This window comes from Babylonia areolata, chromosome 15 (assembly GCF_041734735.1).
Source record: "Babylonia areolata isolate BAREFJ2019XMU chromosome 15, ASM4173473v1, whole genome shotgun sequence".
Taxonomy (NCBI): Eukaryota; Metazoa; Mollusca; class Gastropoda; order Neogastropoda; family Buccinidae; genus Babylonia; species Babylonia areolata.
The window spans coordinates 5,195,648-5,213,873 of NC_134890.1; the positions used below are offsets into that span (position 1 = coordinate 5,195,648).

Below are 18,226 nucleotides of genomic sequence, written 5' to 3' on the forward strand. Positions count from 1 at the left end.
GTATAGATGTTGAAGGAGATGATTGGGCCCTGCTCTCCTATGCCGAGGCCTTGACACAGTGAACATGAATGCACTGCCCTGATGGCAGGGAAAGGTGATGGGGCCTCAACATTTTTTGTTTTGTTTTTTGGTCAACATTTTTTCACAAAATTGGATGTCCTCATCTTATTCTTTGCTCAGGTTTGGAACTGTGCCTCTGCTGCTTCAGTCTAGCGTTCCAAGCAGAGGGCGCTGTGTTTTGTGTTTACAATCAAGGAGGTTTACATATCCACATCCTCCAACCTTCATGGTAGCCTTCCCTGGCATGGACTTTGACAGATACCGTTCAATGCTCAAATTTTTCTTTGGTGTTGTCATTCACATTTTGGTGGAAGGGAGTTAGTCTTTGACTTTGTCCTGTGATCCTCTTTAATGAGATTTTCTTGTTTAGGTTTTTATTTGTTTATTTATTTGTTTTAAATAAGAATTTCAGTCAACTCTGATATCAGCGACTAAACTCAAAGCACTTGCCATCACCTTATTTGTCCAACTCAGTTACTCTGACAGTGTGCACCCTCCTGAATTCTTTGACCTCAAGATGCCAGACCTTAGGTCCCTAAGTTTCTGCCAATTTTTATGGCCAGAAATCTTTCTGTTTTTGGACCAGTAACATGCTCAAGTTCCTGTCTTTTGTTAGAGAAAGAAACAGAGTGCTTAACTGTTGTCTCCAAAATTATCATAAATCACATACACAACTCATGATTTACACATACACCACCAACAGACATACAACACATGTGTGCACACAAGCTCACAAAGATACAAATAACAAAAAGAGAAAAACTGTTTTCCTCTTTGTCTTATTTAGATTTTGTATTTACTCTCCTTTCAAGCGATATCATCACAATAAAACAAGCAATGTATTTTTCAATTAAAATTTCCTCATATACATACAGAAATTTCAAAACTGCACACAAAGACTTATCACTCAACACATACATATGTGTAGATGACAACAAAGGGTAATAAATAAGCACAAAAAAACCCCAACAAACCCACAAAAAACCCCCACCCCAACTACTCAATATCAAAACCAAAAAAAAAAGTGTGCATCTGAACTTTAAAGAGAAGTATGATTGCACCAAAAGTCTTCATTAACATTGGGACAAAGGCCTTATGCAGCATAAAATGAGGAAAGAGGGTATGGTGGCAGCAGGTGTCTACAAATTATCTGCTAAACCTCTGTGTGTGTGTGTGCGCGCGCGCGCGCATGCACGCTTGAGCGTGTGATTTCTTTCCTTGCTTTCCAATAAGGTCATGGTATACCTTGGACAGACTGCAGTTTTGTAGCCTGTTTTGTGCCCCACAGTATGGGACATTTTGTTTTCTATAGTTTGATGATGATAAATGATGATGGGGATGATGAAGCTGTGAATGGGGTCCATGCAGGCCTGGAACCACCTTACATGGCTGTGCTCTCATAATATATTCTGGCATCAACCAGGCCAAGAGATAATGACACTTGCAGTGTTGGCAAGAAAAATTGAGCAACTCTCCCAAAGACACATCTGGGAAGAGGACGACTCCAAACTGTGTGATCCCAGTCTTCCCATTTGAGCCCATAGCACACACAGCTCTGGGTAGTAGCTGGCCATAGACTGAAAACCTCCCACTTCTGATGGGGATCAAACCAGCATCCTCCCAGTCATCAGCAACGCTAACCACTGTGCCACAATGGCTGGTGGACAGACTCCACTCATGTCCATGTGGTGGCAAGCAAGCTGTGACAAGTTAATGAAGAAGACACATAACTGAAACACAAACCAGATGGAAATCTGCAATAAACAGCACACAATGGCTGTTTAGTTTCACCTTTATTGATACATCATTTCATTTCAGTTCTTTGAAGGAGTTCTTACCATTTGCAAAGTTCATTCATAGGTTTCAAAACCAACCAACCAGCACTGAACAAACAAACAAATAAGAAAAACACCTGAACTCTCCTCACACAGAGCTCACACACACACACACATCATTTCAGGAAAGCACACTGCTGTTGGCTTCATTGTTCAATGAAACATTCAGACCTACAAGCAAAATTATTTCCAGCGCTAAAGTTATTCTGCTGAAGAATGATATAAGAATACAAGAAAGATGGGAGAACAGGTGGATGATGGATATGAAATAAAAACAACTGTGGACAAGACACGACAAAAGGGGACAGAAAAAGAATGAAACAAACCACCTGCACTGTCACTGACAGAAATTCACCTCATCTGTTGTGACAGTTACTGACACCATGCTCTGCAGTTGCTTACTGGATAAGAGTCCAGAAACCTATACCTATTTTGTTTTCTCAAGACCACTTTGTTTAAAAACTCAAGATATTTATCCCTATCTTGTTCTCTGAAGACCACACTGTCATACAAAGCCAGGAAATCTATCCCTATTTTGTCTTCTCAAGTCCACTCTGTTGTATTCTGTAACTGCATGATACAGGAGAATCAAGGCTGCCCTGACTGCTCTAGTGTATTCTTAGTTATGGCTGAATGAAACAGACTGCAAGCAGGCAAGCCAGTAAAGCACACAGTGCATGAGAGATGATACAGACACTAGGATACCTATAGAAGAAAAGAGGCAGGTGGATGGGACTGAAATGGGAACAGAGAGGGAATGCTCAAGTGCAAAATGGCATGAGATGGATAGAAACACCAACACAGAAATCATTTCTGTGGTTTCCAAAAGAAAAAAACAACAACAACAAATAAGGTAAGAAGAAGGATAGGGTTTAATTTAATTCCACAACCCACAGACAAAAACAAAAGAGGCCAGCTAACCTGATTAAGAATGACGCAAACAAAAAAGTGGCCCTGTTGTTCACATACACGCACACACACACACAACACACACACATACTCTTCGCAGACTATCATCAGCCTGCCGCTCCCAGTCACTATCAAGGTCTCAAGCTATCATTCAGTCCACCCTCACGCCTCTTCTCCCAACCAGCTTACAGCCATGCCTTGTTACTACACACATCTTCAACCTATTCATCTGTCCAGCCAACACGTTCTGAACTATATCACATCTGCTGGGTGGAATTTCCGTTCCATGTGGCGTTTTCATCATCGTCGTCATCCATATTTCTCAGGCGTCTCACGTTGCCTTCTTGGCGGGACCTCTTGGCTGCACCACTTGAAATGAGAGGGAGAAAAAAAAGATGTAGTAAATGGTCTGCAACATGTTCCATGTATACTGTAAAAGCATCATAAATGGTTCGTGAAATGCACCAAGTATCTCTTACAAACATAAAAAACGGTTTGTGACTAGGAAAGCTGAATTGTTGATTAATATCTGTGTGTTAGCTAGAGTTAGCTTTTTTTGTTTTTTGTTTTTGACATCACTTTTATGTTTGTATGTTGTGTGTTAAAGGTGTGTGTGTGTGTTGTTTCAATTTCCCCAGGAAACACATGAAATAAACTTTTTGCCTTGCCTTGTAGAATAAAAATCATAAATGGTTTGTGAAATGTGCTATGCTTGTAGAACAAACATACGGTTTGTGAAATGAACCATGTATGTAGCACAAACTTCAAATGGTTTGAGGAATGCAACATCAATACAAACATCATAAATGGTTTGTGAAATGCACGATGTATATGTGGTACGAAAATCGTAATTGGTTCGTGAAATTCACCATGTATGTCATACAAACATCATCAGTGGTTTGTGAAATTTGCCAAAAATGTCATGCAGACATCATAAATGGCTTGCGATGTCATAATTTCAATTCAAACAAACATTAATACAACACACACATATCTAACCCCCTTCTTTTGACACACATGCAGAGAGGGAGAGAAAGAGAGAGAGAGGGAGGGAGAAGAAAACCAGAGAGGACAATACCTGGGTCTCAGTCTGTCCCCACCAGCAGCAGATGTTGAATTGGAGGAGCTGGTGTTGTTGGCATTGTGGGTGACTGGCGGAGGGGAGGGTGTGAAGAAAGACATGAGGAAGTTCCAAATCACCATCAGGGGAGCAAACAACCAAGACAGGACACCCCCACTTCCTCCTCCCCCTGAGCTTCCGCCCAGAGACTTGCTGGCCTGAAGACACGAAGCATGTATTTTACTGTGCTGGGTTGTACTGTATTGCACTGCATTGTACTGTTCTGTTTTGTATTGTAGTACTTTTTGTTAAAAGAGATTTCCCTGTGTAAGATTTGGGATGCTCTCCCCAAGGAGAGTGTGTTGCCACAGTACAGTGCCAGCCCCCCCACCCCCCTCCTTTTTTTGTGCTTTATTTCTTATGCATCAAGTACATTTATTTTACTATCCAAGTGGTTCTTTCTACATAAGTTTGCCAAGAACAACACTTTTGTTGCCATGGATTCTTATGCGTGTACTTAGAGGTTTATTATCTGATCCGAATGACTGGCACCCACATCACCATTCAAGGTCTAGTAGTGGGGTGAATAAATATACTGGGCCGTACTTGAGACTCAAACCCATAGACACTCGCTTTTTAGTGAGAGCACAGTGAGTGAGTGGGTTAGTGGCATCTTTGAAATGGCAATTTTAAGCAGCTATGCTGAAGCAATACAACAATGTTCAGTGTTTAAAAATTTTTTTTTAATTGAACTGTTTCATCATGAGCACACAGCCACATCTACAAAGGGGATTCACTCTGTCAAGCTGTCTTTAGGAGTCACTTTCTTTTGCTTCAGAGGGCTCAAGTCCAGAGTTGTTGTAAGCCATCTGTTGTGGTTGGGAATGAAAAAGGTGGCAGAATTATTTGCCAATGACGGTCTGGGTAGGAATCCTGGTCTTGACCTTTCTTCCAAATTTGATTAGAAAATGAAACTGAACATCTAGTCATTAGGATAAGATGAAAAACTGAGATCCCATGTGAAGCATGCACTTGGCGCACTGAAAAAGAACCCACAGCATCATAAGTGTTGTTCTCTGGCAAAATTCTGCAGAAGAAATCCACTCAGTTAAGTACACAAATATATATGCATGCACTCAAGGCATGACTTGCGCACTGGGTTATGCTGTTGTCAGACATCTGCCTGACAGATGTGCGCACTGGGTTATGCTGTTGTCAGACATCTGCCTGACAGATGTGTGCACTGGGCTATGCTGTTGTCAGACATCTGCCTGACAGATGTGCGCACTGGGTTATGCTGTTGTCAGACATCTGCCTGACAGATGTGTGCACTGGACTATGCTGTTGTCAGACATCTGCCTGACAGATGTGTGCACTGGGTTATGCTGTTGTCAGACATCTGCCTGACAGATGTGTGCACTGGGTTATGCTGTTGTCAGACATCTGCCTGACAGATGTGCGCACTGGGTTATGCTGTTGTCAGACATCTGCCTGACAGATGTGCGCACTGGGTTATGCTGTTGTCAGACATCTGCCTGACAGGTGTGGTGCAGCATAGTTGTCTGAATGCAGTGATGCCTCCTTGAAAAACAAAACAGATTTGGATGGCAAAAAGAAAGGAGGAAAGCTGGGAGGGTACTCACTGGAACAACAATGATCACGGCTGTTGGAGCCAGCTGCAAGTCAATGAAACTGACTGCCATGTCCGCCTGAGAGAAGATGCGACGTGGGTATGCTGTGGACAGCGTGACAGTGCCACCTATGCGTGATGAAATAAAGTCAGCAGCAGCTTGGAGAGGGCTGGAAGATGGAAACTGATTGGAGACAGATGACCCGTCAGGCAAACGAAACTGAATCCTGGCAGTCTCACTGCAAAACAAAATTAAAAAATCCAACACCACCCAACAACTTGATTATTAGTAAAAAATAACAACAAAAAGACAAAAACACCTAAACCCCCTCTGCCTCAACAGTGCTACAACTTCAGTACTGATTTTGATATCAGAATACAGGGTTCCCGCGAGTCTGAGCGAACAAACTTCTTGCTTTTTCCAAACCCCTGCAATACACTTTCCAAGACATGGAAACAAAGTCACAGCCAAACATTCATGCATGCACAAACACAGAGTGAAAGGTTTGAAGGGGAGTTTGCTGTGGTAGGAGAAAGGGAAAGACAGACTGCGACTGAATACTGCATTAAAACAATGAAAAGTCAACACTGAATAACAACCGAATGGAGACAGGTCTGGAAACAGTGACTTGACTGTTTTTTCCTCTTCTTCTCTTTTCTTCTTGCATAGCAAAGCATTCGATACTTTATGTTTTCATGAAAATTTCCATTCTTTTCCAGACCACACAGGGCAAAAACCATATTTCAATGACTTTTTGGGAAAAGTTCTATTTTTCTGACTTTTTCAAGACTTCCATGACTGTGCAGGAACCCTGAGAATTTCCCCCACTTCTTGGTTCAGTGCCAGAGACTGGCCATGCCAGCGATGCTGTTGTCCCACATACCATGCATAAGAAGTTGAGGATGTTCAGGAATCTCTTGCTACAAGTCACTTGTAAGTTTCAGTTCTCAAGAAGCATCACTGCCTTCATACAAATCTGTATATGCTATACCACATCTGCTAAGTAGGTACCTGACCAGCAGCATAACCCAATGTACTGGTCAGGCCATGAGTGCATGCATGTATATTTTTGTACCTATCAGAGTGGATTTCTTCTGCACAATTTTGCCAGAGGGCAACCTTTTTTGTTGCCATGGATTCGTTTTGAGCGTGCAAAGTGAGTGCTCCATATAGGATCTTGGTTTCTTGTCTCATCCAAATGACTAGATGCTCTGTTTGATTTTCCAGTCAAACTTGAGAGAAAGAGTGAGAGCAGGATCTGAACCCAGACCCTCACTGACACTGCACTGACAGATAAGCACCTTAATCATTCTGCCACCTTCCCAACGCTGAGAATTCCCCCCCACTCCTTGGTTATGTGCCAGCGTCCAGCCACACCAGCAATGCTGTTGTCCCAAATACTGTGCACAGGAAGTAAAGGATGTCCTGGAATCTCTATCATGTAGCTCATAGAGGAGTTTTGGCCTAGTGGTCATGTGTCTGCCTTGGAAGCAGGGGAATTTGACCTCATTGGTTTGAATCCCACACTTGCCAGTATTTTCTCCCACTTCACTAGACCTTGAGTGGTGGTCTGGACGCTAGTCGTTCATATGAGATAATAAATTGAGGTCCAGTGTGCTGCATGTTCTCAGTGCACACAAAAGAACCCACAGCAACAAAAGGGTTGTCATTGGCAAAATCATTTTAAAAATCCATTTTGACAGGAAAACAAATACATCTGCAGGCAGAAAAAAGGGTGGCACTCTCACTGTTGTGTCATGCTCTGAGGAGAACAGCACAAATTTCACACAGACAAATCTGTCGTGACAAAAGTTAATACAGTACAATACTTCTTCTTCGTTTGTGGGCTGTAACTCCCATATTAACTCATATGTACATGAGTGGGCTTTTAAAAGTATGACCCTTTTACCCCACCATGTAGGCAGCCATACTCCGTTTTCAGGGGTCAGTACAATACAATAAAGCTCATTAGATTGATGAGCTTCAAAAAGAGGCCATTGTGTCTTTTTTTTTTTTTTTTTTTTTAAAGCAATGGTGCAAAGTCAGGTCACATGCAGTGTGAAAAACGCCTCATCTCTGCATGACTCTGATTTACTGACAAACAGCATGGTGGTCACCAGTCAGTCAGACAGTGCAGAACACATCTGTTCACTTCAAATAACAATCTCCACGCACAGCACGAGTCAGTCAGACAGTGCAGAACACATCTGTTCACTTCGGTGCAGAACACATCTGTTCACTTCAATAACAATCTCCACGCACAGCACGAGTCAGTCAGACAGTGCAGAACACATCTGTTCACTTCAATAACAATCTCCACGCACAGCACCAGTCAGTCAGACAGTGCAGAACACATCTGTTCACTTCAATAACAATCTCCACGCACAGCACGAGTCAGTCAGACAGTGCAGAACACATCTGTTCACTTCAAATAACAATCTCCACGCACAGCACGAGTCAGTCAGACAGTGCAGAACACATCTGTTCACTTCAATAACAATCTCCACGCACAGCACGAGTCAGTCAGACAGTGCAGAACACATCTGTTCACTTCAAATAACAATCTCCACGCACAGCACGAGTCAGTCAGACAGTGCAGAACACATCTGTTCACTTCAATAACAATCTCCACGCACAGCACGAGTCAGTCAGACAGTGCAGAACACATCTGTTCACTTCAAATAACAATCTCCACGCACAACACGAGTCAGTCACATAGTTTTGAACATGGATGTTCGAATAACAACCTCCACACATGACACACAAGTCAGTCACACAGGTTAGAACATGCATGGACGTTCACTCACCTTCTACGAGCCTCAGCCTCTGCAGCAGCTTTCTGTTGTTCTAACAGTTTGGCTTTGCGGGCCGCTTCCTGCTGTTCTGTTTTCTCCGCTTTCTCTTTCTGGTACCTGGCGTTACGCTCTGCCCTGAAAAGAAACAACAACAAAAAAAGTAATATCGAGAACACATCTATATGTACTCTGCCACGGCAAAACTGCATTCATTTTTTAAAGAGAAATAAGTCTGGTAATGAAGAAATGTAAAATGTTGACAACTACTGGTTACTGTAAACTGCTTTTGCAGATCACCCACTCCATCCCTTTTGAGTTCCACACCTGTTCTCTGCGTCCCCATGGAAGTAGTAGGTCTGCAGATGTAAATGTGGACACTTTGTGCCACCAGGTGCACTGGATTTGGCCAGGACAAACACTTTTTTTTCCTGTGAGAGAGCAGCCACACTCTGCATTCTGTTTCATTCACATGTTTTCCTGAACATCACATCAGATACGTTTTCTCTTATTCTTTCCACTACAAAGCAGAGGAATCAGATCTAGATCAGTTTTCTGACAACAATTTTACTCTGTTGAGGGTCTGGGTTTGAATACCAGTCTCACTCTTTCTCCCAAATTTGACTGGAAAATGAAAGTGAACATCAAGTCATTAGGATGAGACAATAAACTGAAAACCCATGTGAAGCATGCACTTGGCGAACTGAAAAAGAACCCAAAGCAATGTCAGTGTTGTCCTCAGGCAAAATTCAGGGATGTAAGAGGAAGTGAAAAAGAACCCAAAACAACGTCAGTGTTGTCCTCAGGCAAAATTCAGGGATGTAAGAGGAAGTGAAAAAGAACCCAAAACAACGTCAGTGTTGTCCTCAGGCAAAATTCAGGGATGTAAGAGGAAGGGAAAAAGAACCTAAAGCAGTTTCAGTGTCAGTATCAGTAGCTCAAGGAGGCGTCACTGCGTTCGGACATATCCATATACGCTACACCACATCTGCCAAGCAGATGCCTGACCAGCAGCGTAACCCAACGCGCTTGGTCAGGCCTTGAGACCTAAAGCAACAGAAGTGTTGTCCTCAGGCAAAATTCAGGGATGTAAGAGGAAGTGAAACAACAACATGCGCTGAAGCCATGGGGCCACGTAATCCCCCTGGTGGAGTGCAATGGCAACACCTTGTTGGGGGCCTGGGGGGCAAAGGCCCCCTGAAACAAATGCAACATTGTTTGCAGTCCCAGAAACTGTGCAGACACTGCTGCTGTTTCATTGTTCTACAGGGAAAGTACATTAGCGCTGTTTCATTGTTCTACAGGGAAAGTACATTACTGCTGTTTCATTGTTCTACAGGGAAAGTACATTAACGCTGTTTCATTGTTCTACAGGGAAAGTACATTAGCGCTGTTTCATTGTTCTACAGGGAAAGTACATTAGCGCCGTTTCATTGTTCTACAGGGAAAGTACATTACTGCTGTTTCATTGTTCTACAGGGAAAGTACATAACCGCTGTTTCATTGTTCTACACGGAAAGTACATAACCGCTGTTTCATTGTTCTACAGGGAAAGAACCACAAACAACGACAATTCATCTTATTTACCTCTGGGGAAGGGGGGATGGAGGCCTGGTTACCTGTCTCTCTCTATTTGCTCTTTGACGCGTTCCCTGGCCTTCCGTTCTTCCTCTTTCTCTTTCCTCAGCTGGTCTTTCACCTCTTGAATCTCTCGCTCCTGTTGATACTGCTTCAGCTGCTGAAGGTTCTGACCCATCTTACGACGCTCAATCTCCTTCTGTCGTTCTTTCTGTTGGTTAGATCAATGGTATTGGGTTCAAGGAAACAGTGATAATAATAAAACATTTCTTTTGCATACACTTACAGCATACTTTACACCAAACAAGAAAGTCTAGATCATGTCATTGCATGTGTCAAAAATGCAATAACCTGAGTCTGGTTTTGTTAAAGATCTCATCAAGAAATACATGCGGCTAACAAAGGAGAAATTTGCTCAAGTAATTGACCTGGTAGTGGAGAAACTCATCAAACACTACATCAGCTGAAAAGGTATCTGCCAAATGACTGATGATTTTCATGTTTCCTCCCCTCGTATGACAGAAAAGTTGCGCGGTGAAGTTTATACGAAGTTCAAGTGAAATTCAGGTCAATGAATTTTTGCAAAGATAAAGAGGTTGATGCAGAGCTTTTCTTTCAGTTCAAAGGGCATGTGCAAATTTTGCATCATTTTTTGGGGCATGTATGGAATTTCACCTTTGGTAGGGTAAACAGGCAATGAAGGAAGCCTGCTTGCCATGTTTTACAAATTAAGTGGTTTGGAATTGTATGGTAAACCAAAGATGAAATAGTTTGCAAGAAAAATTTGATTTCCAAAAATAGCAGCCAATGGAAGCCATATCTCAGCAGCTGCAATACAACTTTTTTCTTTACTCTTGTTAAGGGCCATTCAAAGTCGAGACTCAAAACATCATGTGCTTAAGAATTTCTGACAATCACCATCAGAAGTATGACCAATGTGCTAGTCTTCAGAAATATTGCTTGCCTCAAAAAGGCAAATGGGTAAGTTCACAAAGGGTTATCCTGCCCCACATTATAATCTACTTCCCTGATACTGAGCCCTGAGACAGTGAGAGCAGTGGAACTCAGGATGGGATTGCAATTTTCATTCAAATCAGAGAGTATCCATATTTTCCTGGAAAAACCTTACTTGTTAATAGCGAAAACACCCACCTCTGCATCATCCTGTGCTTTTCGTTTTCTCTTCTGTTCAATCATCTCTTTGGCTCTGCAAAGACACACAGATCAACATGCTATCAATTACTCAATATAAAAAAAAGAATCATATGCATATATGTAAACAGACTTTATGTATAGTAAAATAACTTTTAGTCAAAAATAATGAAATGCTACCATTTTGGGGGTAATTCAAGAGAATACAATAAATGCACCAGACAAAAAAAAAAAAAAAAATGTAAATACACATTTTTTTTCAAAAGTACATATCTATATTTATAAGCATGCACATTCACGGAACTTTCCATATGCCTTGCTTGTCTGTCTTGATTAGTGCACTGTTAGTTTTTGTGACCGCCCCTCACCCCCAGCCCAGTTTGGTTTTGTCATTATCACAACACATGGTTACCTACCTCTCCACACGTTCACTGATGTCAGCCTTTGTTCTCTGGCTGTCTTCTTCTGTTTCTTCTGCTGCTACAGCTGCAGCAGTGGCTGTGCTTGCCTCTGGCACTGCTGACATTGCTGCAGCAGTTTCTGACGGCTCTTGCTGCTGCTGCTGTTGTTGCTGTGCTGGCTGCTCTGGCAATGATGAGACTAGATCTGGTTTGTTTTTCTGACAGGGGACAAAAGGTTCGAGTGCATTGTCAGTATGTTTGTCTACAAAAATTGATTTCTTTAGAACATAGCTGTACACAAACAATTTACTGGAACAATTTTTGTTAAGTGGTATCTCATCTGTTAAAGGGTTTACTGGAACATCTTTTGTCTATTGTTGCCTTAAGTCTTATGACTACCATTAAGTTGCAGGCCACTGCTCACATATCAAAACTTTTTTCACAGATGTCTACAGTGGTTTGGCTGAACTGTCTTAACAAGTCTAATTCTTTCTCTGTCTTTCAAATAAAACCACAGACTCACTTTGCATTGCACACACACAAAAACTTGCACTTTGCATGAGCACACACACAAAAACAACAACATCAACAAAAGACAAATGAACCACTGTTTTACTTTTTAGTGATAACTCCATTTGCTGATGGCTCAAATTTCAAAGACATTCACATATTCATCATTTGTTGTATTTTGAGGCGACTCTGACGCCTTGAAAGTGACATTTAGAGTCCAAGGAGTTCAGGAATTTCAAAGACCCTGACTTAACAGGGCTATCAACACATCTGCTGTACATATGTCTGGTATATATATATATATATATATATATATATATATATATATATATATATATATATATATTGAAATGTTCATAAAAGGATTGTGTATATTATGTAAGCACGTGAACATATAAGTTCACGTGCTTACATAACATACACAATCCTTTTATGAACATTTCAACATTTTTTTCTGAAGTCTGGACAACAATCCACAGCTTCATAATTACACACTTTTATTAAAAACATGAATGAAAAGGCTGGACTTACATAAACTCAAAAAACTTCTTTGATGTGCAGCTTGGACTGACAGATCCACCATTACAATAAAAATATTAGGGACATGCACCTTGGACCAAGAAAGTAGAGTTCAAAATGCTTATCAGACTATTATCAAAAATATCAGAATGGTTTGTTTTTTGTTTCTTTGATTGTTACTGATTTTTTTTCACATGCCTGACAGGCTTGGTTCTGGAAATCTCTACCACAAAATATCAGTTTCATTATTACTTGTTCAAACAATTTTTCAAATTATACAGCCTTCTTTCCCCGACTGTCTTTGTGTGAATGTGCATCAATGTGTATGTATGTGTGTGTGTGTGCGTGCACGCACGTGTGTATGTGTAGGGAGTTAGGGGGTTGAGGTGGGAGAGATACATGTGTAAATTGTGAGTGATTTTTCATTGTTTTGAAAAGTATTTTTATAAGTCCATATCTCAACATTCTAAAAAATTCAAAAATTATATTCCTGTGTCTCATTTATAAAAGTTAAGCTAAATGCATCTGAAGCTGCAAGGTAAGCACTACATAAACGCACATAATAATAATCACTATCTATCGTTATTACCATGATAGGCTACTTCCCTGTTTAATGCACCTACTTACCTCCAGGGCCGCCTGCACTTTCTGCTTGAAGTTGTCTGCAGTCATGCTCCCTCCCAGGACTTCCAGGGGCACACCATTGTTGCCGATGAAATACACTGAAGGGACAACTACCACAGGGTCTGATGTCTGTCAAGGTGCTATCTTCGAATCTCATTACCTCATAATCATTAATATAATCTTTGATCAAAGATAGACAAAAGAAAAAGAACCCAACAAATGAATGAAAACAACAAAGATATGTGTGTGTGTGTGTGTGTGTGTGTGTGTGTGTGTGTGTGTGTGCATGCAAAATATTGTGTTCTGTCAGACGCAGACTGTGTTACACACCAACTCTTTTGTGCCTCTTCACCCTTCAACCAGCTGAATATTTTGTTTTATGCCACTTCTGAAAAAAGTCACTTTGCCACTCAAAAAACAACTGGATCCAAACAGCATGCACACAGTCAAGTTCAAAACAAAATAGATTTTAAATGAATAAGCTGATTGCAGACTTTCATGTGTACCCGTAAAATAAAATAAAAATTGGTGGAGCTGGGTAGGTGGGTTTAGAAAGCAAAAGCAAATTGGGTAATGCCTCATGGGTTGTAATACCTGAAGACTGAAAAGTTGATACAAAGTAAAAACACTCAAAGCCAAACACCAGGAAGTAGGAAAGACCTTTTTGGCAGGAACAGCCTGAACAGGGGAAAATTGTACCACCCCTTCCGCTATCTTCCTCAGCAACAGCAGAAGACTGCACAGTCATTATGGACAAAATATCGTCTGAGCAGCAGCAGACTTCACAGTCGTTATGGATAAAATATCATCCTGAGCAACAGCAGACTGCACAGTTGATATGGATCATATATCATCCTGAGCAACAGCAGAAGACTGCACAGTCATTACAGACAAAATATCGTCCTGAGCAACAGCAGTATGCACAGTCGTTATGGACAAAATATCATCCAAAGCAACAGCAGATTGCACAGTCGTTATGGACAAAATGTCCTCCTGAGTAACAGCAGAAGACAACACAGTCACTTCGGACAAAATGTCCTGAGAAACATTAACGGAAAACTTTACTGTCACAATGGATAAATTTTTTTAATGGCAGTATAAGATGACTGCACAGTCACTATGGACAAAATGTCCTTACCATCAGTTTCAGTTTCTCAAGGGTGAGTCACTGTATACCGACAAATGTATACCATATAGTGATATACCACATCTTATGCACAAGTCAGGCTTTCAGTGCATGCATATTTGTTTACCTATCAGAGCAGATTTCTCCCAGAGAATTTGCTAGAGGACAACACTGATTTTGCTATGGGTTCTGTTTCATTGAAGCAAGAGCATGCTGCAAACAGGACCTCAGTTAATCATCTCATCTGACTGATTAGTCGCTCAGTTCGATTTTAAGTCAAGCTTGCAAGAAAGGGCGAGACTGAAATTTGAACCCAGACCTTTTCTCCAACAGCAGGAGAAGACTGCACACTTTCGTTTACTTGTGCCTCATCTGTTAAATCAGAGGGTTTACTGAAACAACTTTTGTTTACTATGCCTCATCAGCTAAATCAATAAATTTACTTCAAAACTTTTGTTTACTGTGCCTACTCAGCTAAATCAGAGGATTTACTGGAAACTTTTTTTTAAACTTTACTAGTGCCTCATCTGCTAAATCAGAGGGTTTACTGGAGCCAACTTTATTTATTACTATGCTGATGACACACAACTTTATCAGTCGGCTTCCATAGCTGAATTTGATGCACTGGTGACTCAAACACAGGAGTGCATTGCTGGCCTAAAGGACTGGATGACTCTCAACAAGCTGCAATTAAATGATGATAAGACTGAATTGATGATAACCTGTCCAAAGAAGTTTCGTCAACATCCTTCCTTTCCTGACTCTGTTCTGATCAATAGCACACCTGTTTCACTTTCTCCCTCTGTTCGCAGTCTTGGTGTAATCCTGGACCAGTCTCTTTCCTTCCAACAGCACATTTCGAATATCTGTAAAGTTGCCTATTTGGAACTGCGTAGAATCAGCTCTATCCGCCACTATCTCTCAACCGATGCAACCAAGACACTTGTATGCTCTCTGGTTCTCTCAAGATTGGATTACTGCAACTCTCTTTTGGCCGGCCTTCCCAAATACCTGTTAGACAGACTCCAACGAATTCAGAATAACGCTGCCAGACTCATTTGCAGAGCTTCTAAATTTGACCATGTTTCTCCTCTCCTTCAGTCTCTCCACTGGTTGCCTGTTTCTGATCGAATAGACTATAAGCTATCCACTCTGACCTTTTCTGCAGTCAACGGATCTGGCCCCAAGTATCTTTCTGAACTCATCCATATCTATACCCCGTCTCGCCAGCTCCGTTCTTCCTCTGATACTCGACTTCTCAGGATACCTCACGTCAGAAGTAAGACCTATGGACACAGATCGTTTTCTTTTCAATCGCCAAAGACGTGGAACAAGCTCCCTGATAACCTCCGTCACTCTGATTCCCTCGCATCTTTTAAATCTCGTCTCAAAACTCACCTTTTCCCTCAGCAATAAGTTCAATTGTGGCAGGTCCACAACTACATGCATGTATATGAATGTGTATTGTGTGTGCGTGTGTTTATGTAAGTTTGTGCCTGCCTATGTGTGCGTATTTGTTAGGGTAGCTGTTAGATACACATGTATGTTAAAATGTATGTATGCAGTGTGTGTGTGTGTGTGTGTGTGCGTGCGTGCGTGTGTGTGTGCGCGTACGTGCGTGCGTGCGTGTGTGTGTGTGTGTGGTCACATTTTGGTGTGTGTATGTAACATAGATATAATATTTTATGTTATCAAAAGCGTTTTTGTAAAGCACCTAGAGCAGATTTCTGGATAGTGTGCTATATAAGTATCCATTATTATTATTATTATTATCTCATCTGTTAAATCAAGAGGATTTACTGGGGTCAATTTTTTTTAATTTTTTTTTTTTTACTAGGACTCCATCTCCTAAATCAGAGGATTTACTGGAACAACTTTTATTTACTAGTATCTCATCTGTTAAAGGGTTTACTGGAACATCTTTTGTCTACTATGCCTTAATCAGCTAAAACCAAAAAGGGCCTTAATCAGCTAAAACCAGAGGGTTTAGATGTTAACAGGGGCAGCTTTAGTTTACTAGCAGCACATCATCCAACACAGTCAATCAACATGACTGGCTCTTACAAGTTGTATTGCCAGAACTGTTAAAACAGCTAAAGAAATTTTGGGGTCTAATTTTTTGTTCTAATTTTTTTCTAACAACTACTGTCCAATGAATCCTAAACTTTTAACACACAAGTCTATTCAAAGTGGTGAACTGTAGTTTGTTGAAAAAAAACAGCAATGATTCAGAGATCTTGCAACTGAAAAACTTCAGAGGGGTCTGAATGAATTATCTCTCATCTCTGTGACAATTTGGCAAAGGATACAAATCTGAGAGAAGAATGTGCAAGCTTCACTGGAAAAGAGAAGACAGTTCAATTATTTCCCCTGCAAACATTTATAATACTTAAACTAATCACCCACAAACAATAATCATACTTGGGCTAATTAGACTAGTGTCACACACACACACACAGTCACACATACACACACATATACTGTATACATACACACAATTTGTATTTAAAATACACATTGCTTCCAATTAACTCATGCAAACACCAACATGTAAGCATGCGCGCACACACACATGTATTTTCTGGAAATCTGATAAAATGCATAACATAAATTATTAAATGGATAAAAATACACTCTTAGTCTTATGGCAAGGTATGCCTTCGTGGACTTGAACAAGCACAAATATCTGATAAAAGTGATGTATCTACATATCTAATACACATGCTCACTGTAGACAATGTCTCCCTCGAAAATAAATGTGCAGACACACATACACTCTCACCTTTCAGCTTTGATTTTAATGGCAACTGCAGCCTCCTGTCTTACAGCTTGTGACACTTCCTCTTCACCCCACATCTTGTCCATTTCTTTAGTGGCTTCATCCTCACCTGTCACACCACATTATTTTCAGGGCTCAAAACAGCCATCCATCTGATGGTCCAGGACAAGTCACACATACACCATATATATATATATGTATGTATGTATGTATATATAATTTTATATTACATATGTGTGTGTGTGTGTGTGTGTGTGTGTGTGTGTGTATGTGTGCATGACAGACAGAGGAGGGAAGAGAGGTTCATTAACAGAAAGGGGGGATATCTGTTTCTGTCACCCTAATGGTTCTGCTTGACCTTAAGGGTGCTAGACAATATGTTGTTAAACTACACCAGCTCATTAGTATAAATAATACAGAAAAAATATCAGATAATACGTGTGCGCTTTATGCATCCCAAATAAATTTTACAAAAAGTGCACTTCAGCGCTGAACTGAAAACAAGATTTTACTTGATCAAATTCATTGGGCTTAAGACTGTATCACGGTGTATAAAACGTTAATTAAATAAATAAATAAAAAGGCCGTAAGGAGACAGGGAAGAGGTTGGGAGGGTCTGCCATCGCTGACAGCCGAAGAGCTCTCCAGATTTATTCGACATTTATTTAATCAGCAACTTTTTCTTCTTCGATATTTAGATGACAGCTGATTTGTATCAAGAAGTAATATTTTACTACAAAATCATACAGGAGCATCTAAAGTAATACACTGGATGGCAGGCTCATTCAATGACTTGCAATTTTGATCAAATACAATGATGAGGTCAGTAGTAAGTGAGAGTGTTCTTGTCAACATACCAGTGATATAAACAATGAATACAGATCTTCTGCTCTTCGCTAACTGGATAGCTTCTGAGATACTTCCAGAAAACCATTCCATTCTAACAATACCACAGTGCTGGGAATAAAAGCAATAATAATAAATTTAAAACACCGAATGCACAGTCTTTTCTCGGTTTACGTGTTATTTTCTCGAATAACCGGAAGTTCAAAAGCATGGTCTATTTCATAAAACACAGTTTCAAGAATACAACCATTTGAGGCTTCACCCAACTCTGTGTGTGTGTGTGTGTGTGCGCGCGCGCGTGCGCGAATTCTTTGCGGATGATACAACAATCCACACATCTCATACTGACACTATTTGTATTTGTATTTATCTTTTTTGTCACAACAGATTTCTCTGTGTGAAAT

At 40.7% G+C, this 18,226-nt stretch overlaps 1 protein-coding gene across 1 annotated transcript; it reads right to left on the minus strand.

The window, feature by feature from the left end:
- Positions 1-1,840: 1,840 nt before the first annotated feature.
- LOC143290388 (UBX domain-containing protein 4-like) lies at positions 1,841-18,014 on the minus strand. Its single transcript, XM_076599781.1, has 11 exons — positions 17,834-18,014; positions 16,980-17,085; positions 16,507-16,535; positions 13,075-13,193; positions 11,434-11,636; positions 11,018-11,072; positions 9,907-10,076; positions 8,303-8,425; positions 5,508-5,733; positions 3,883-4,082; positions 1,841-3,173 (listed from the first exon to the last, which is right to left on the minus strand). Exons 1-11 carry the CDS (start codon positions 17,913-17,915, stop codon positions 3,062-3,064), a joined length of 1,425 nt encoding a protein of 474 aa, XP_076455896.1. The 5' UTR covers positions 17,916-18,014; the 3' UTR covers positions 1,841-3,061.
- Between the last annotated feature and the right edge of the window lie 212 nt (positions 18,015-18,226).